The 17,405-nt window shown below is 58.3% G+C and overlaps 1 protein-coding gene across 2 annotated transcripts in view; it reads right to left on the bottom strand.

Annotated features, from left to right (window-relative positions):
- Positions 1-4,125: 4,125 nt before the first annotated feature.
- PRKCB (protein kinase C beta) overlaps positions 4,126-17,405 on the bottom strand; it is a 91,757-nt gene continuing 78,477 nt past the window's right edge. Inside the window, exons 16-17 of one of the 2 annotated variants that reach the window (XM_038151241.1) lie at positions 16,497-16,637; positions 4,126-4,961 (exon numbers count right to left, since the gene is read on the bottom strand). In XM_038151241.1, the coding sequence (XP_038007169.1) occupies positions 4,809-4,961; positions 16,497-16,637 (294 nt within the window). In that variant the 3' untranslated portion in view covers positions 4,126-4,808. Of the gene's footprint in view, positions 4,962-8,085; positions 9,341-16,496; positions 16,638-17,405 lie in introns of those variants that run through there. The other variant, XM_038151240.1, reaches the window with a different exon arrangement.

Here is a 17,405-nt window from a genome sequence, read left to right as displayed (position 1 = left end):
GAGAGGGCACGGCAGCGAGCCCGGGGAGGGGCTCAGCCGGGCACCCCAGACCCCTGTCCGGGGGCTGAGGGGAGAGCGGGGCTGGGGCTCGGGGGCACCCCCAGCCCCCAGGAGATGCCAGGGGGTGCCCGCAGCGCCAGGGCTGGCGGGGCCGGGCACCGTTCCCACCCCCGGGGAACCGGGGTGTCCCCGGTGAGCACCGGCCGCACGGGGTGGCAGGGGCGAGGGCGTTTTGCTGAAAGCTCGGCCAAGGTCCCCAAAGGGAGGGGGAGAAGCCCTTCCAGGCCCGCTCACCCGGGTTCACACGGGCCCTGCTGGAAACGCGCATTTCCTCGGTGGCGAGGGGCAGGGACTGCAGGCGCTGGGGCTGGCCGGGGGCTGGGGGCGCTGGGCCCGGAGCCCCGCAGCCCCTGCGGGTGCCGGGGGGTCCCAGAGGGTCCCGAGCCCCCTGCCCAGCCCCTCTGCCACGGCCCCAGAGGCTGCAGCGGCTGCTCCGGGGCCTGTCCGGCAGCAGTAATCATCAGCGAGCAATTAACTGGCAATTAACCCCTCTGCCCTCCCTCCGTCCCTGTGCCCCGGCAGCGCCGTCTCCTCCCCGGCAGCCGCGCTCACCGGGCGGCTCCGGCCGCGCAGCTGGCCGGCTTTCTGACCGAGCCCCCGAAACTTCCCGGCTTCTTCCGCCGTGCCAGAGCTCGGTGCGGCCCCTCCGGGGGACCCCGGCCCCCAGGACACCCCCACCCCACAGACCCCGGCTCGTCCCCAGTCTCGTGGGCAAAGGAAGCCGAGCTCTCAGGGTTTCTTTAAAATTAAATATTTTATTTTTTCATACATGCAGCAAATTGAATCAAGAGTATATGCCCATCTAAAAGGAGGTCTTCATGAGAACCGTTTGACAACACACAGCAGGTAGTCTAGGATGTAGAAAAGTCATCAAATACTTGCAGGTGAAATCAAATTCACGAACACAAACTCTTCAACAATAAACATTTTATCTTTTTTTTTTTTTTCTTTTTTTTACTTTTTAAATTTCCCTCCTTGTTTTAATTGCCACTTCGGATGTGATCAGAAATAAACAGCTCAGGTGACAGTCCCATGCATGGAGCCCGAGGCGTGCGGTCACACAGCCCCGGCTGCTCCTGGCACACGGAGCAGCCTCAGCTCTCGGCAGGGGCAGCAGGTCCCACCCTCCAGGTGCCACCCCAGCCTCTGGGGACAGCGGGATCCCGTGTCCTGTGCATCCGCTCGGCTCCTCGCTGGGTCGCGGCTCAGGGACTCAGAACCCTCGGGGCGCAGCGGCTGCCCTGCCCTCCTGTCCCAGCCGCTGCCACGGCACAAACCCCCATTCATTCGCTGAATGCACTCAGTGATCCATGGCTGCTCTGCTGACGGCTCCCATGACCAGCAGGCTGCTCAGGGGACACAGGCACAGCAGCAGCTCCCAGCCAGGAGCGAGAGGAGCTGCACTGGCAGCTGGGCAGGCTCTGGAGCTGCCACGGACCAGCAGCCAAGGGCTCAGCGCAGCCCGGGGCAATGTCTGATCCACCCTGGCCCAGGGGAAACCAGCTGAGAGTCTGAGCCCACTTACCTGTAGCACTGGGGTGCAATCCACGTGGGACAAAGCCAGGATGTGCCATCCTGTGCGTGTCCTGCCTCCCCAGCCCCTCCTCTGCCCTCCCCCGGGGCTCTGGGTCCCCCTCTGCCACAGGGGACCCCCTGCCAGTCCCGCTGAATCCAGGTGGGACACCAGAGCTGAGGCCCCCTGCCCCTGCAATCCCAGCAGCTCCGGGTATGGATTTCTTGGGCTTTCTGCACACACCTGTGGAGCACCTGGGGACCGGGCACCTGGGCTCTCCCGAGGCTCAGCTCTGAGCATCCTCCCAAAGCTCTGCTTCCCCCATCCAACCGTGAAGATTAAATATCAAATGACATAAACAGAGACCCCTGTCACTCTGCCCTTCCCTGGAGGAGCCCCCACAGATCTGAGCGTCTGTGCAGGGCCAGGCACATCCCACTGTAGGTCCCTCCACAGCAGAGACAGGACATCTGGAAGTAAGTCTTGGAATAAGAGTTTGGCAAGCAGCAGAACGGACAGCGTCAGGAATGCTCAAGGGATGAGTCCTGAGAAGAGGACCTGGCCAAGCTTGCCCCGGAGCGTGGCTCTCAACCCCAAACTGCCTCCAGAGCTGCCTGGTGCCACATCCCAGCTTCCCTGCCCGTCCCCTCCGAGCCACCCGGCCTGCTCAGCGTCCAGCAGCGCCTGCTCCATGCACAGGTGTCACCCCAACACAGACACGGAAGTTCCAAACAGAAAAGGTGTGACTCCCCCCGCAGCAGCTCCTGCTCTGTGCCCACGGCCCCGGGGCGCCCCTCAGCCCCGAGAGCTTCCAGCAGCACCCTGGACAGACCTGGGAGCGCCCCCAGAGCCACAGGTACGCAAAGAAAAAACATTCACCACTGAAGTAATACTAATTCTGCAGCAAGAGGATTGAAGGTCACAGGAACGCACATGCTCTGACGTAGCTGTGGTCTGCAGAGGATGGCCGATGTCCTCGGGACGTGCCGGGCTCGGGGAGCCCCACCAGCCCCCAGCCCCCCACCCCTGGGCCCCGCCTGGTGCAGAGCCCCTCGTAAACCCCCTCCTCGATCTGGCACAATTTGCAGTTTTTCTGGGTTTGGTTTGGGTTCCTCCAGCCCAGGGCAGGACCTGAGGCCACGGGCTCAGCCCTCAGCCCCGGCAGGCACAGGACAGTGCCCGTGGCTGGGTGACAGGGAGGGGACACTCATCCCCTGACAGCGCCTCAGCTGCTGGCAGCCTCTGGTTCTCAAGGAATCATTAAAAGAAAAAATAATTTCCAAAGGTAGAGTTTCATGTTTATAAAAGATCTACAAACTAGAATTTCCTCTATAGAATTCCTCATGATTGATAAGATCCCCCCCATTTCCCTGGGGCCTGGAGGAACGGCTGCATCCAGCAGAAGCAGCGCTGGCTCAGAAAACACCCCTGGGGTTCTGCAAACCACTCTGGGCTGTGACGGGAGCGGGTGACAGGGCCTGGGGGATGCTCACCTGGGGCTCAGCCTCTGCCAACCCAACAGTCAGCCAGGGTCACCCACTGGCTGGCCACAGATGGGTAGCACCTGCCTGCTCCTGCCCTCCTCTGCCTGCTCCTGCCCGTTCCTGCCTGCTGCTGCCTGTTTCTGTCTGCTCCTGCCTGCTCCTGTCCTCTTCTCCCTGTTCCTGCCTGCTCCCGCCCTTCTCTACCTGCTCCTGCCTGTTCCTGCCTGTTCCTGCCTTTTCCTGTCTGGTCCTGCCTGTTCCTGTCTGCTCCTGTCCTCTTCTCCCTGTTCCTGCCTGCTCCTGCCCTTCTCTACCTGCTCCTGCCTGTTCCTGCCTGTTCCTGCTTTTTCTGCCTGTTCCTGCTTTTTCCTGTCTGCTCCTGCCTTTTCCTGCCTTTTCCTGCCTGCTTCTGCCCTTCTCTCCTGCTCCTGCCTTTCCCTCCTCCTCCTGCCCTCCTCTTCCTGCTTCTGCCTGTTCCTGTCTGCTCCTTCCCTCTTCTCCCTGTTCCTCCCTGTTCCCGCCCTTATCTCCCTGTTCCTGCCCTCCTCTCCCTATTCCTGCCTGTTCCTGCCCTCCTCTGCCCCTGCCTGTTCCTGCCTGCTCCTGCCCTTCTCTCCTGCCCCTGCCCCATCTCTCCTGCCCCTGCTGCCTCCTCCCTGCTGTCCTCTCCTGCCTGCCCTGCCCTCCCCTGCCCGCCCCTGCCTTCTCCTTCCTGTCCTTGCTCCCTCCTGCCCCTGCCCTCCCGCACGCCACGGCTCTGCCTCGCAAGCAGCTGCTGGAATTGTCTCTTCTCACTCAGAATTTTTAAAAAATTATTACTGCTTTAAAACCCCCAGGGATTTGGTGGAAATCAGGGAAATCAAGGTGTCTGTGAAATCCATGGGTTTGGAGCCTGGAAGAGAATAGCAGAGGGTGGAAAGTAGAAAAGTTTCCGTTATAAATAGCCCTCAGTGCAGCCCTTTGGTCTCGGGCGTGTTTTCAGTCGGTAAATTGTAAACCAAGAATATAAATGTGTTTTGTTTTGGTAGAATATTAATATCCTTTACAGAGCTGTTACGTCTCGACAGCGTCTGTGAAAGATTTATGCGAGTGCTGACTGAGCGTATCAAAACTGCAAACTGTTCCAGATGTTACAAAACCCCCCCACCTTTCGCTTAGAAAAAGGTTTGCTCTGATTTACAAGAGCTGGCATGGGAGAGGCTGGGAGTCGCGATGCCCGAGGCAGGGAAGGCGGACGGTGGGAGCTGGGCTGACCCTACGGACAATGCATTGGGAAATAGAGGTCTAGAAGCAGATTTCTCCACACTGATCAAATATATCCATGTCTTGAACAAAAGGCTCCTCTAAGACAAGCTCACACTCATCGCAAGCTTCAGCACAACGCTTTAAGCGATCAACCATGCTCAGCATTCCACAGCAACGCTTTGGGACTAGCTGGGTCACCGGGACCGCAGCGTCCCGCTGCGAAAATTACAGAGACCATAGCGGTTTGGTATATTTCTGTTTAAAAACTCTATTAGTCACCACCAACTATAGTTCCTAGAAGTATCACTGACCGGTAACTGGCACCCCGGACACCTCCGGCTAGGGAAGCCAAGCTAGCGAGTGGCACGGACACGAGAGGCTCCGAGGAGAAGCGGCCGGCGTGTTTGGCGGGAGGGGACGTGTGTCTGCACTGCTAATCCCGGAAGACTAGTGTCCTATGTACAGGGCCACCTGGCGTGGGACAGCGAGGACAGGGCTGCGCCGCGCTACACGTTAATGACAAACTCGGGGTTGGTGTAGGAGAATCCAGCAAACTCGTTCTGGTCCAAGTTCATGATGAAGAGTTTGTCCGTGGGCGTCAGCTCCACCGGCTGCCGGGTGAACTCCTTGTCGAAGTTGGAAGTGTCGCGTTTGTCCTTCTGTTAAACGGAAAGCACAGAGTTAAACTGGGGAAGGAGCGAGGCACCAGAGGTGACAGCACCTCCAGCGGTGACAGCACCCGAGGGCGCGGCTGGGGGAGCCACGCTGTCCCCGGGGAGCTGTGCTGTCCCTGAGGGAGCCTCGATGTCCCCGTGCTCCGTGCTCCAGCTGGCCACCGAGCAGGAACTCACAGCCCTGTAGAACAGAAGCAGCCCCGCAGCAGCAGCAGGAAGAGGAGAACACCAGTTTAACACACCCGAGACACACGAGCAGGACGCAGAGGGACAGGTGAGAGCCGTGTTGGGAAGGGAGCATCCCTCCTGTCCTGTTTGCTGAGGGAGAGAGAGAGCACGAGCAGTTCTCAGCATGCAGAACCCTCACTGCAACCAGAGCTCAGCACTGCACAGGAGGAAGGAGCCTGGAGGAAGCAACACGCCTCAAAATGGCAGCAACAGTCACTACCATGTCAAAATTTGCACAAAATAATCAGCTGTAAGAGCTCTTTCTGCTTTAAGCTTGATTTTTGAATGATGCCGTGATATGGTGTTAACCAGCACTGGTTCATTGATGGAGGATGTGATTTGCTCCAGGGTTGTACAGAGAGAAAACAACACAGCACTTCAAAACCTCTGAGAAGGAAAATTCCACATATGCAACATTTTCTCCTTGCAATTTCTTAAGGAGAACAACTTTGCAGCTACACCCCAGCCAAAAAAGGGAAAAAAAGGACGTTAGTGTCAGGATTAGCACTGGGAACTGCTATCAGCACTGCGGAGCCAGCGCCGGGAGTGCGTGGGCTGCTCTTCTACACCCTGCAGATCAGAGAGCGCCTGCCTCGCGGCTGTCCTGCTGTGGGAGGTGACAGAGCCGTGGCTGGAGGGGTGACTGAGCGCTGAAGGGACAGCACAAGCACCCCAGGCCCTTCTCCCACAGCGGGGCAGTGGAGGGACACTGGCAGCCGGGAACTGGCTCTGCTCTGCCTGCTTACTGGAGCCACCAGGGACAAAAGGCTCCTCCACCCCTTCTTCCATGTCCCTGTACAGGAGAGACCCCAACTCCCGGCTGGAGGTGACCTTCCCCTGCCGTGACACAGGTAGGGCCCCGTCAGCCTTGCAGAAACCTGTACTGGTTTTCCGTTTTCCCCAGACTTTGCCTTTGGAGGTGGCCCCACCATGCCAGGTCCTCGCTGTGCTCTGCTGCACCAGGACTTCCAGCCCTGGGTTAATCTGCCAGCTTGAACTGAGGAAAGGGACTGTGGGGGGCCTGCAGGTCCTGCACCCCACCCGCCATGGCTGAGCTCCCACTGCTGTCCCGGGGAAGGACCTGGCAGGAAAGATGCCGTGTCCTCCCTGCAGCCCCTCCTGGCCCAATGGGACACCGGGGCACCTTCACGCCTCGAGCAGGAGCACGGCCAGGACACAGAGCCAGGTTTTCCTGCCAGCCTGGACAGGCCAGGGGCACCACACTGCAGCTGCAGCTGGACTGAGCCCAGGGAGATGAGCCAGCAGCGCATCAGGATCTCCAGGGTGCTTGCAGATTCCACTTGCCACAGCAGACATCCCATCAGGATGGCTTTAGCCTTGGGGAGGAAGATCAGGAAAAGCCAAGGATGATGGAGCAGAGACAAGGTGGGAAGAAAACAGGTCTGGATGGAGCTCAAGGAGCTGAGAGAGGAGAAGCAGAAGAGGCAGGCCGTGGCTGTGCTGTCAGGCTGTGAGCACAGGTGATGTTCCCCGCTGGTGTCCGTGGCTCCCAGCCGGGCCCTGGGCGCCAGGGTCCCTCCAGGGCTCCTCTCTCCAGCACAGACAAGGAAGGAGATGTGGATTCGGGGGCACAGAGCAGGAGCAGGGAGGTCAGACAGGGTGAAAGGATCAACTTCAGGTGCAGAGTTCTGCAGGCAAAGGGTGAAGCAGCGGGAGTGTGAGGACAAGCCCACCTCGATGGCAGCAGGGTCCCCCAGGGCGCTCCCTGGCAGAGCGGCCGTGGCTGTGCTCGGGTCTCTCTGTGGAAAGTTGCCCAAGGCTGCTGGAGAGTTCTGAGACGACCACGTGGCTCCTGAAGGCCACATCCATCCAAACCAACGTGGGCCAGCACTATCCTACCAAGCCAGGAGCTTCTCCTGAGCAGGGAAGCTTTGGGATGCTGCAAAGGGAATGACACATCCACATGTGACTGCTGCAGGTTGCCGCCGTGGTCCCCAGCCCTGGGGAGCGCTCAGCCGGGGAGCCCCGGAGTGGGAAAAGCCTGCTGCTGCAGCTTTTTGGCAGCAGAAAGCTCCGGGAGAGGCTGCGATGTGCCCGGGAGGGGGCTCAGGGCAGCCCACTCCCCTCTCCCGCAGCCCCCACTCCCCGGGGCCTCGGCTGGCAGCCGAGCACAGCACAGTGCGGCGTGCTGGAGCCTTACCTTGAATTCTGCCCGAACTGCCGGCAATTTGGCCTCTGTCAAGATGATGAACAGCCTGGGGGCAGGCAGGGAACGGCTGTGTGGGACTCATGGAGAGAGGGGAGCGCAGGGGACAATCAGGGCTGACGGTGCCTCCAGCGATGGGCGAATTGTCTCGGGGAGGTGGCGAGGAGCACAGCGGGGCGGTGTGGTGGTGGCACGGCGTGGCACAGCCGGGGTCCTGCTGCCCGTAGCACTGTGCCCGGGCACGGCTGGCCCGGAGCAGCATCTCTGCCCGGCCCAGGGATGGGGATCCTCCCCGGGCAGAGCTCCAGCGGCGCCGGCAGCAGCTCCTCCGATGGTCGGGACCTCTGGAACAGCCTCGCAGTGTCCGCAGCTGGGCAGCAGCGCATTCCCAGAGGCAGGAGGGAGGTTAACAGGAGCCCGTAATCCTTCTTGAGCTGGAAGTGCCAGTCACGTCTAACAAGCGCTCCTGGGAGAGCGGCAGGGAGGGATGAGCCACGCCGGGCTCTGCAGCCAGCTCTGCCCAGGGCGCTGTGCCGTGTCCTCAGCCCTGTCCTTCCTGCCGGCCTCACCCACACAAAGCAGCTCCTTGCCCTCGCTCCTCCACCGCCGCCACTGAGCCGGCATCCCCCAGCAGCCGGGGCAGCTCCCAGCCCCGGCTGTCGGCAGGAATCACCTCGCTGAGCTGCAGAAACTCATTATTGCAACACAGGCAGGTTTCTGGGGCGGGTTTTCTCACTTTTTATTTTATAATCGGTATCAGAAAATAAATTGGCACATTACAAATCAAGCAGGTTGATACAGTGACAGCCCACGAACAAGGCAAGGGTATAAAAGGAAGCAGCGCGATTGTTGTCCTTTCAAGAGAAAGTCACCCTTCCTGAAATGTTTCCTTTGATGCCAGAAACAAAACTCGGGCCATTTTCGAGGATAGAAGTACCCGTTGAAACAAGGTCCTTTACACCCTTCATATCAGAATTCACAACACTGGTCAGACTCAAGTACCTCCCGCTTGGGTCAACACCATTTTTGACACATTTAAAGCACAGGTAACAAACTCCATCAATGACTTTGGCATTTCAGAAGAAGAAAAAGCTCCACTACGGAATGGATGTTGGTGGTGTTTACTAGGGCGACCACGGATTCAAAGGCAGCTCTTCCAAATTTCCCATTTACCACGGGATGTTCTCTTTGATTTTAAAAAATGCTACTTGGAAACTGCACAATCAGGAGAAATCTTTGCCAACGGCAGCTCTGCCTTCCCGAATAACTTACCCCACTGCTGGGGACCCAGCCAGCCCACAGCATCTGTGCAGGGAAGGGGAGCTGGGGCTGGACACGCAGCAGGACAAAAAGGGAGCCAGATCCAGCATCTTGGCTCTCCTGAGCTCTTGGGAGGAGAGAGACTCTGGGGAACGGTTTCATTAAAAACACTTACTTGCCACTAAGGCTAAGAAGGCTAAATATTAAATTTTCATGGTTATTTAAAACACTAGAAAAAGGAAAGAGCAGGAATTAAAGCACATGATGAAGGGATTTCTCCCAGTTGTCACCGTGTCTCCGTTTTCGTTCCGTCACCCACTGAGCTGTTCCCATTTTCTCCAAACAAAATGTTACAAAAGCCCATTTGCAGCATTTCTCGCACATCGCTCCCCTCCAGCGACACCCCAAACAACAGGAAGACACTTGAAATCTGGTCACTCTAGTGAGGAACTAAAGCAAGCCCATGGATGCAGGTTCTGCAATGGAATGTGTCACAACAGCAGCAGCCGGGAGCGGATGACAGATGCAGGGATGAGATCTGCACAGCAACTTAGCTCTTGGCTTGAGGCTTAAAAAACTCAGAGTTAACAAAGGAAAATCCTTCGAATTCTGACTGGTCAATGTTCCCGACGACTTCCTGGTCGGGAGGTGTTAGCACGGGCGGGTGGCGGGTGAAAAAGCGGTCGAAGTTTTCAGCATTGCGTCCGCACTGGGGGAGGAGAAGAGAACGGTGGTGGGTGGGGAGGGAAGGTGGATGGGGCTGCAGCACGGGAAAAGGGGCAGAGCACGAGGGCATGGCACGGCACGGCACGGCACGGCACGGCACGGCACGGCACGGCCAGGGCCGGCAAACCCCGCTGTGCCACGCAATGCACAGCGATGAGCCGGGCTGCCATGGCTCGGGTGCTCCTGCCCACACACACCTGGCACCTGCTCGCAGGGCAGCGCCCACGTGGGCATCCCTCCTCCCAGGAGGATCCCAGGAGCAGGGGCTTTCCATGGCTGGGCTGCTCAGAGGTTCCCTCCTGCCCGAGGAGAGGAGAGGACCCAGCCCTGGCCAGGCTGGACACTGGGGCTGGAGCAGCCTGGGGCAGCAGAAGGTGTCCCTGCCATGGCAGGGTGGCACTGGATAGGATTTAAGGTCCCTTCCAACCCAAACCAGTCTGGGATTCCATGGTTCTGATTCCCAGGGCTGTCCCTTCTCCACAGTCCAGTCAGACCACAACGGTCCACAGCCTCACGGTCCCCAGGGGTGCCAAAACCTGATTTAATTTCCTTAGCAATCAAAACAAGGGGGCTGTGGCTTCCCAGGCTGCCAGCCCTGAATTAAAGGAATAACAACAGCAGCAGCTGGGATCAGGTGGATGCCAGGTCACTGCACAGCCACAGACCAGGCTCCATCCCTGCCTGTCACCCACATGACACATCCCCAGAGCTGGCACGGGGGACTCTGCTCCAAGGGCTGGCACTGTCCCTCCTGTCACACACAGCCAGTGCTCTGCAGGCTCTGGTTCCTCAGAGAGCTGCTCAGGCAGCAGCTCCAGTCCCCAGGCAGCAGCTCCCAGTCCCAGGCAGCAGCTCCCAATCCCAGGCAGCAGCTCCCAGTCCCCCAGGGAGCAGCTCCCAGTCCCCAGGCAGCAGCTCCCAGTCCCCAGGCAGCAGCTCCCAGTGCCCCCGGCCTCTCTCCCACTGCCCCAGGGAGAACACACGCCCCAGGCACTGCCACAGTTTTTCCTGGGCATTTAACTTTCATTTGTTAAGTAAACAGATTTGCATTTTTAATAAACATTGGACTAAATGTAATAAAATATTAATGACAAATACATGCAGAAGGCAATGTTTCCCAATTCCTTCCTCTGCTCAGAGCTTTCAGGGAAGACAACATGAACATCCATCAGCCTCTGACGGGCTGCTCCTTTGGCAGCTCTTGGGTGTCCTTACAGCACCAAGTGAGACACTTGCTCTCCTAAAGCCTCTAAACAAAGCTCAGGGGACAATGTTTGGGTGGATTTAACTCCAGCTCCAGCCCCTCCAGCGTGGGCACCGTGGTACCCTTGCCTTGGTGACACCCCGTCTTTACATTTCTAGTCTGGCTTGGTTAAGCTTCTGCTCCCCCAGGCCTGAGCTCAGCAGGGCTGGAGCCAGCCCTGATGATTCCGATTCCCAGGGCTGTCCCTTCTGATTCCCAGGGCTGTCCCTTCCCTGGGTCCAGCCAGACCCAGCCCTGCTCCCCTGGGCAGCCAGGGCTGCTCCACAGCACGGGACCGGGCCCAGCCTGAGCACTGAGCAGGAGCACGTTTGAGAGGTCTGACGAGTCAGCCCCAGCCCAACGCCTTCCCCAAGCCCCTGCATCAGCACCAGAGCAGCAACCAAACCCTGCAAAAGGGAGCTGCCAGCCCCACAGAGCCCAGGAGGCAAAGGCAGGGCACGAGGAGCCAGGCTGGGCTCGCCAGGGCCCCTGGGGTGGCACAGGCTGGGAGCAGCATCGCTGGGAAAGGGCTGTGCCATCCCTGGCAGCGCTCACCTGCCAGCCCCAGGGCACACCCAGAGCCCTCCAGGGCACACCCAGAGCCCCCCAGGGCACACCCAGAGCCCCCAGCCCCGCTCCAGCCCCTGGCAGCCCCAGCAGAGCTCAGTGCAGACGGGCAGGGCAGCCCACGTGCCGTGTCTGGCAGCACTGCCTGCCTTGTGGCTACAGAGAAATGTGCTGCCTTGGGGAAAAAAATAAAAATAAAAAACCAAACCAGCAACCCCCTCATAAGGATTGGAAAATTAATCCTGATGAGAGGCTGCCAGTTATTGGAATAGGAAGCACAAATGTATTTTAATATGCACATTGGCAAGCAAGGATTTCTCACTGTCAGGCAATGAGGTAAGAATGTGTGGATGGAAAATTCGAAAAGTTGCATCTATCCTCGGTATTTCCTGCCCTGCCGTGTGGAATTCATGGGCTTTCTGTTTGGATGCAGATAAAATGCATGGCTGAATTCAATACTTTAGAGTCGAAAACTGTCTTTGAGTTTACAGAGGGCCCATCCCAGCCCAAGCCCGAGGCCTGGAGGAGGGGAGCTCCAGCTCCAGGCTTGGCCCAGCCCTGGCTGAGGGAAGCAGGGAGGATCTCACTGCTCCAGGCAGAGAAGGGCACCGTCTGCACGGGCACCTTCTTTCCAGCTTCCCAAACTGGCTCCTGCTCCATGGACACAGATGCCATGTGAATTTTCACATTTATCTAAAGCCATCTCGTGAAAAACTGTCCCTTTCAGTCTGCTGTTAATGTACAGGCATCACTCCATCCTGCCTGGAGGAAGGGGGAGGGTGGGAATTTATCTGACATAAATCCCAGAGTGTCCTGTCTAATATTTACAGCCAGCACAGAATGGCTTTTCCTCCTGAGCTGCAGAAATAAACCTGTCAGCTCCCGAGATGGCCTTGTGTTTGATCACCTCCCAGCCTGATTCCAAATAGAGACAAAAGGCACAATAAAGCACTTGCCATTGATCCCTGGGATGCAATCAAGGACCACGAGGAGCTGAGGATGCTGCTGCCACCCTCGCTGCCAGGGCCAGGGGAGGTGCTGGACACCCTTGATTGCCCAGGGTTTGGTTCCAAACCAGAGGCACAGCCACAACCCCACCAGGCATCTCCTGGCCAGGTCTGACCTTCCTGGGGCTGCGCTGGCTCCCGGCACCCTGGGGAGGATCAGGGCACTTCTGGCAGCCACCTTTAGGGGAATTTGGGTCCCAGCACGACCTGGGGGCCACGCTGGGGGTGCCTGTGCTGCTCAGTGGTGCCTTTCACTTGTGTCTGGCTCCACTTTGGGATGCTGCAGCTCATCCCTTCATCCCTGCTGCTGTCAAAGGGAGCACCCAGTGCAAGGGCTCCTGGTGTGGGACCATCCCTCTGCTAGGGAAAAAGCCGAGTTTCTGCCTCATGCTCTGGGATTTCCCAGACTCTTCACTCTGTTTCCAAAGTCTTTACAGGGCCCCGGGTCTCCCAGAGCAAATCCTGACTGGATTACCTGAGGCGTTTAACCTCAGCACCTCCACCTGCCCAATGTCAGCCCCTCAAGCCTTAAATCCCATCTAATTAGGAAATTACTTATGCAAACATCAGAACTCGCCCTGTACAGGCTGAACTAAGGCTACAAAACCCCTGTGCACGGAACTGGTGCTTTTACACATCCAGGTCTGTAAGTGGCCTTTCAATATTAATTAACTCCGAGCAGTTAGGGGGAAATTAATTTCTGCAATTAAAAATTATTAGATTAAAAGCCATTTTTTTAACCCCCCATGCTGTTGTGAATAATCCTGGGCTCTGCTGTGTGATTCCAGTGCTTTCAAAATGAGACTTTTCAAATCACCAGGCTTTATGTAAAGTAAAGGAGTAATTAGATACCAAAAACAATAATTATCTCAACGAGAGACAGGGAGAGCAGGGAAGTGTAAATACACTCCCAGGGTAACTGCAGACCCAGGAAAGGAATTGTTATGCACCAGCCAGAGCAGGGAGCAGCCAAGCAGAGCCCCACGTCAGAACCACCAAAGACAAGCCAGCCCCTGATCTGTCTTGTTCCTGACTCTGTGATAAAGGTTAATCAAGCACAAAGCAGCACAGCAGCTCCTGGGAATTGGGGAATTGGCTCCGAGCTCTGGCCAGGCGCAGGCTGGAGCCTCCACTGGCTGTCGGTGGGAAATGATGGAGCTTTTGGGAGGGTGTGGATCCCTCCCCAGCAGCAGCAGCGCTGGGCAGGCACTGAGACCCCCCCAGGACCCCCTGTACCCCCTGTGCCCCCACCCCAAACTGCAGAGGGGCCGCAGAACCTCAGGGATGTGCCCGGAGGATTTGTGGTTCCTGCAGAGCAAAGGGGGCTCAGTGGGACAGGAGGGGCTGGGGAGCTGAGCCCCCAGCTCCCATCAAACGTGAATCCATGGTGCCTCTGAGAAGCAAAATGAGCCTGGGGACAATCTGGACGGGGCTCTGCTCCCCTTGGCTGGTGTTCCCATGGACTGCAGGAGGGGAAGGCTGGGGACACGTGGGGGCTGACTCCCAGCCCTCATTTGCATTTTATCCCTTATTTTGAAGCTCTGGATACAGACAATTACTGCAGCCTGACCTTTACAGATCTAACTGTGAAAAAAATAAAAGAAAACAAAACAAACTTAAGCCAAGGTGAAGAGCCAGCACCAGCCCTGTGTGCAGCTGCACTTGGCCCGGGTGTGGCCACCAGGGCAATCACAGGTCACAAACACTGGGGCACGTCTCCCCTGTCACCCCCAAAGCCTCCGTGCAGTGTCCAAGCCCTGCTGCCATCCCTGCTGCTCTGCGCTGTGCTCACGGCTGGCACCAAAGAAACAGCTTTTTCCAGCACTGCTGGAGAAATATCAGCTATCAGCAGGTACCTGAGTTGTCTTAATCCTCCCTAAATCCCAAATCAGCTGCTGTTAATCTCCCTGTCCTATCACACAGGGAATTTTCCGGGTGCCAGCCGCTGGTGAAGCGACAGCCGGCAGCTTATGGTCCCCCTCCCCAGGGCTGGTGTCAGAGGGATTTCTAAAGGAAGGAGACATCTAAAACAGGACAAAATTTGCACAACTTAAAGCAGCAGAGCAGTAAGAAAGCGCTTTTGATGGAATTCAGTTGTTTTTCACTGTAAGCACCAAACACCAACGCGCTGCCCCTGCCCAGGGCAGGCAGTGACACTGGGACCTGCTCAGGAGGAGAGATGGGAGCAGGGGACACAGCAGCAGCAGCTCCACTGGAAAATGGACATGGCAGGGGAGATGGCAGAAGCTGTGGATTCAGGAGACAGAATAACCCCAAGGTGCCCCTTCAGTGAATGCAGGTATGGACCAGGACCCCTCTGCAGCTGGAGCCCATGGATCCCTCCTTGTACCTCAGCATCCCTGGACAAGGGTCAGATCCCAGCCCCAGACAGTGAATCCTGGGGGCACAAACAGCCCCAAACACTTCCACACTGCTGCACTTCAACACCAAGGTACAGCTTTCCCAGTAAGGCTGCCCCTGCACGGCCCAGTGCCCTGGGATTCCCTTCCCTCCCAGGGAAAGGCAGGCAGGCAGCAGCCCAGACTCCTGCGCTGCCCATCCCGTGTGTCCCCACTGCCAGGCAGGAGGGAGAGCAGGACATGGCCCCTCTGAGGTGGGCACAGCTCAGACTGTGAGTGAGGGCAGCTCTCAGCCACGGACAGCGCCCAGGAGCTCCCTGCAGAGGCACCAGTGCCAGCAGTGCCCTGGGGAGAAACATCTGCCTGAAATTCGAGCATCAGCCCCAAACACGGGCAGGGCAGGGCTGGCAGCCCTGGGGAGAGGGGCAGCTCTCCAGGCCAGCATCCCTGCCCATCGCTGGGGCTGTGGGGGCTCTGCCCAGCACCACAGAGCTGTTCCACTGCAGCTGGATCAGCCGGGAAAGGAGCTGTGGGAGGGAAAAACCTGCTGGAGCAGAGAGGCACAGAGAGACAGCAGAGCTAAAGGCAGCCAGTAGCCTCCACCAAAGGAACTCCCACTCCATGTTCTCCCTGAAAGCAGAGTTTTCCCAAGCACCAGAGGGGCCCTCAAACGAACAGGGGGTCTGCAAAGCAGAGGAAAAGCAGAGGGGCAGGAGGCTGTTACGGGCAGAGGCACAGGGAGGCTGCAGATCAGCACACGGAGCATTGCTGGACTCTGAGCTGGCCTGGGAGGAAGGATTAAGGAATGTCCCCACACTGACCACAAACACCAGCCACGAGAGCAGATTCAGAGTGGATTCAGCTCTCTGTGAAACTCCAGGGCCCAGCTGGGGCACTGCAGCCAACCTGGGGGGAGGCACGAGAACAACCCAAGCCTCCAGGACCTGGGGCACCACAGAGACACTCGGGCACTGCTGTGACCCTGCCAGTCCCCCAGTGACAAAGGGACACGGGGAAATCCAGGGAGGGAATCCCTGTGTGTACATAAGGGCAGGGAGAGCAGGGGGACAACACAGGGCCACGCAGAGTTTGGGGACACAGAGCAGCACCACGGGCAGGGACACCCGGCACTGGTGTCACCCCTGCACTGGTGTCACAGGGACAGATGTCACTGCAGATACAGCTGGACCAGGAGCACCCAGGCATTCCTGTCCCCTCTAACAAACAGCTTCCCATTGCTGCCACCTCCAGCTGGGTCTGCCCATCCCCAGGCTGCACTCCCAGCTCATCTCTCAGCAGAGCCTGGCAGGGCTGAGGAGGAGCAGCCAGCATCCCCCGGCCGCAGAGCCAGGCTCCAGCCTCCGTCCACCCTGGAGAGAAGCTGTGCTGAGCCCCAGCTCCACTGCCCCGCCAGGCACGCTGGGCTCAGCTGGCTGCTGAAACAAAGTGGGGATTAAAGAAAAGAAAGACCTGAGAAAAAGGGAGGAAAAACCCAACAGACCTGGGATGACAAAACAGACAGGCCACACAAAGGGCCCAGGAACGGAAGGTGTGGAGCTCCCACCTCTGCAAGGCAGAGCTGGGACCAGGTGTCAGGGACTGCTCCTGCCCCAGCAGAGCGGTGGCACGTGTCAGGTGCCAGGGAACCTTCCGAGGAGACAGGGACCTCCAGGGCGAGCAGCACCCAGCGAGGGTGGGAGAGGCCATGGAGGCTCCCTGGCAGTGGGACACTGGGGGACACAGCAGTGGGACAGTGGGGGACACAGCAGTGGGGGAACCTGGCAGTGGAACAGTGGGGGGACACAGCAGTGGGACACTGGGGGCGTCTGTCAGTGGGACAGAGGGGGGCCTGGCAATGGGGGAGCCCAGCAGGGGGACACTGGGTGCCCAGTAGTGGGACAGTGAGGGGGCCTGGCAGTGGGGGAGCACAGCAGTGGGACAGGGGGGAGCCAGCACACTTACAGCCTTTGGCTTGAAGGGGGGCTGGATCTCCTTGCGCTCCAGCTTGTCCCAGTCGATGTAGCGGAAGAAGGCGTGCTCCTTGATGTCCCTCTCCCCCTCGGGGCCGCAGCCCAGGCGCTTGGCGGGGTGCTTGGTCATCAGCTGGGGACAGCAGGCAGCAAACAGTCACAGTGTGTCCCTCTGCTGCCCCAAACGTCCCCAGGGAGCTGCGTTTCCCAGCTGGACAACCCGCATCAGCTGCCCCAGACGCCTTTGGGGCTCCAAGGAGAGGACACTGAGCAAGGAGCTGGAGTGACTCAGGGGCAGGGAAGGCTGACAATGCTTTGCAAGAGCAGACTGTGCAGATGGCAGGTACACGAGCACTGGCAGGATGGGCACATCCCCTTCCTGTCTGGGAATGGAACGGGTTTGCCAAGGAACACCCCGGGGTGCTGGCAGGGCTCCCCCAGCACCTGGCTGCAGCAGGGGAGCTGCCCAGCAGTCCCTTTGCTTGGCACAAACTTCTCAGCATCTGCAGAGTTGACTCTAAACCCCACTGCTCCTTTAGATGGACGGTCTGTCCTCCAAAACTTCCATCAGCCCTGGGAGCAGAGCCCCCTCACCTCCAGAGCAGACACGAGGTGCATTTCTGATCAGAGAGTCAGCTTGGAGGAAAAACAGCACGAACAGTCCATTAAGGTTGTTTATCATCCAAACTTCTCCTCTTCACTGGCTCAATAAGGGAAAGGGCCCCAGGAACTACGGGCAGCTGCACAACATCAATATCCTGGGGCAGGGCTTGAGCCCTGCTCAGAGATCAGATGGAGAGTCCAGAGATTCACAAGACCTTGATAAGGATAGAGACTATCAGCTTCACACGTGCAACAAAAGCACTGCTTTATTAAAAGCAGGGCAGCTCATGCTGACGCC

The sequence above is a fragment of the Motacilla alba genome, chromosome 14, assembly GCF_015832195.1.
Source record: "Motacilla alba alba isolate MOTALB_02 chromosome 14, Motacilla_alba_V1.0_pri, whole genome shotgun sequence".
NCBI lineage: Eukaryota > Metazoa > Chordata > Aves > Passeriformes > Motacillidae > Motacilla > Motacilla alba.
The sequence above is the reverse complement of the archived record's forward strand: the minus strand, read 5'-3'. Positions and strand labels throughout refer to the sequence as shown.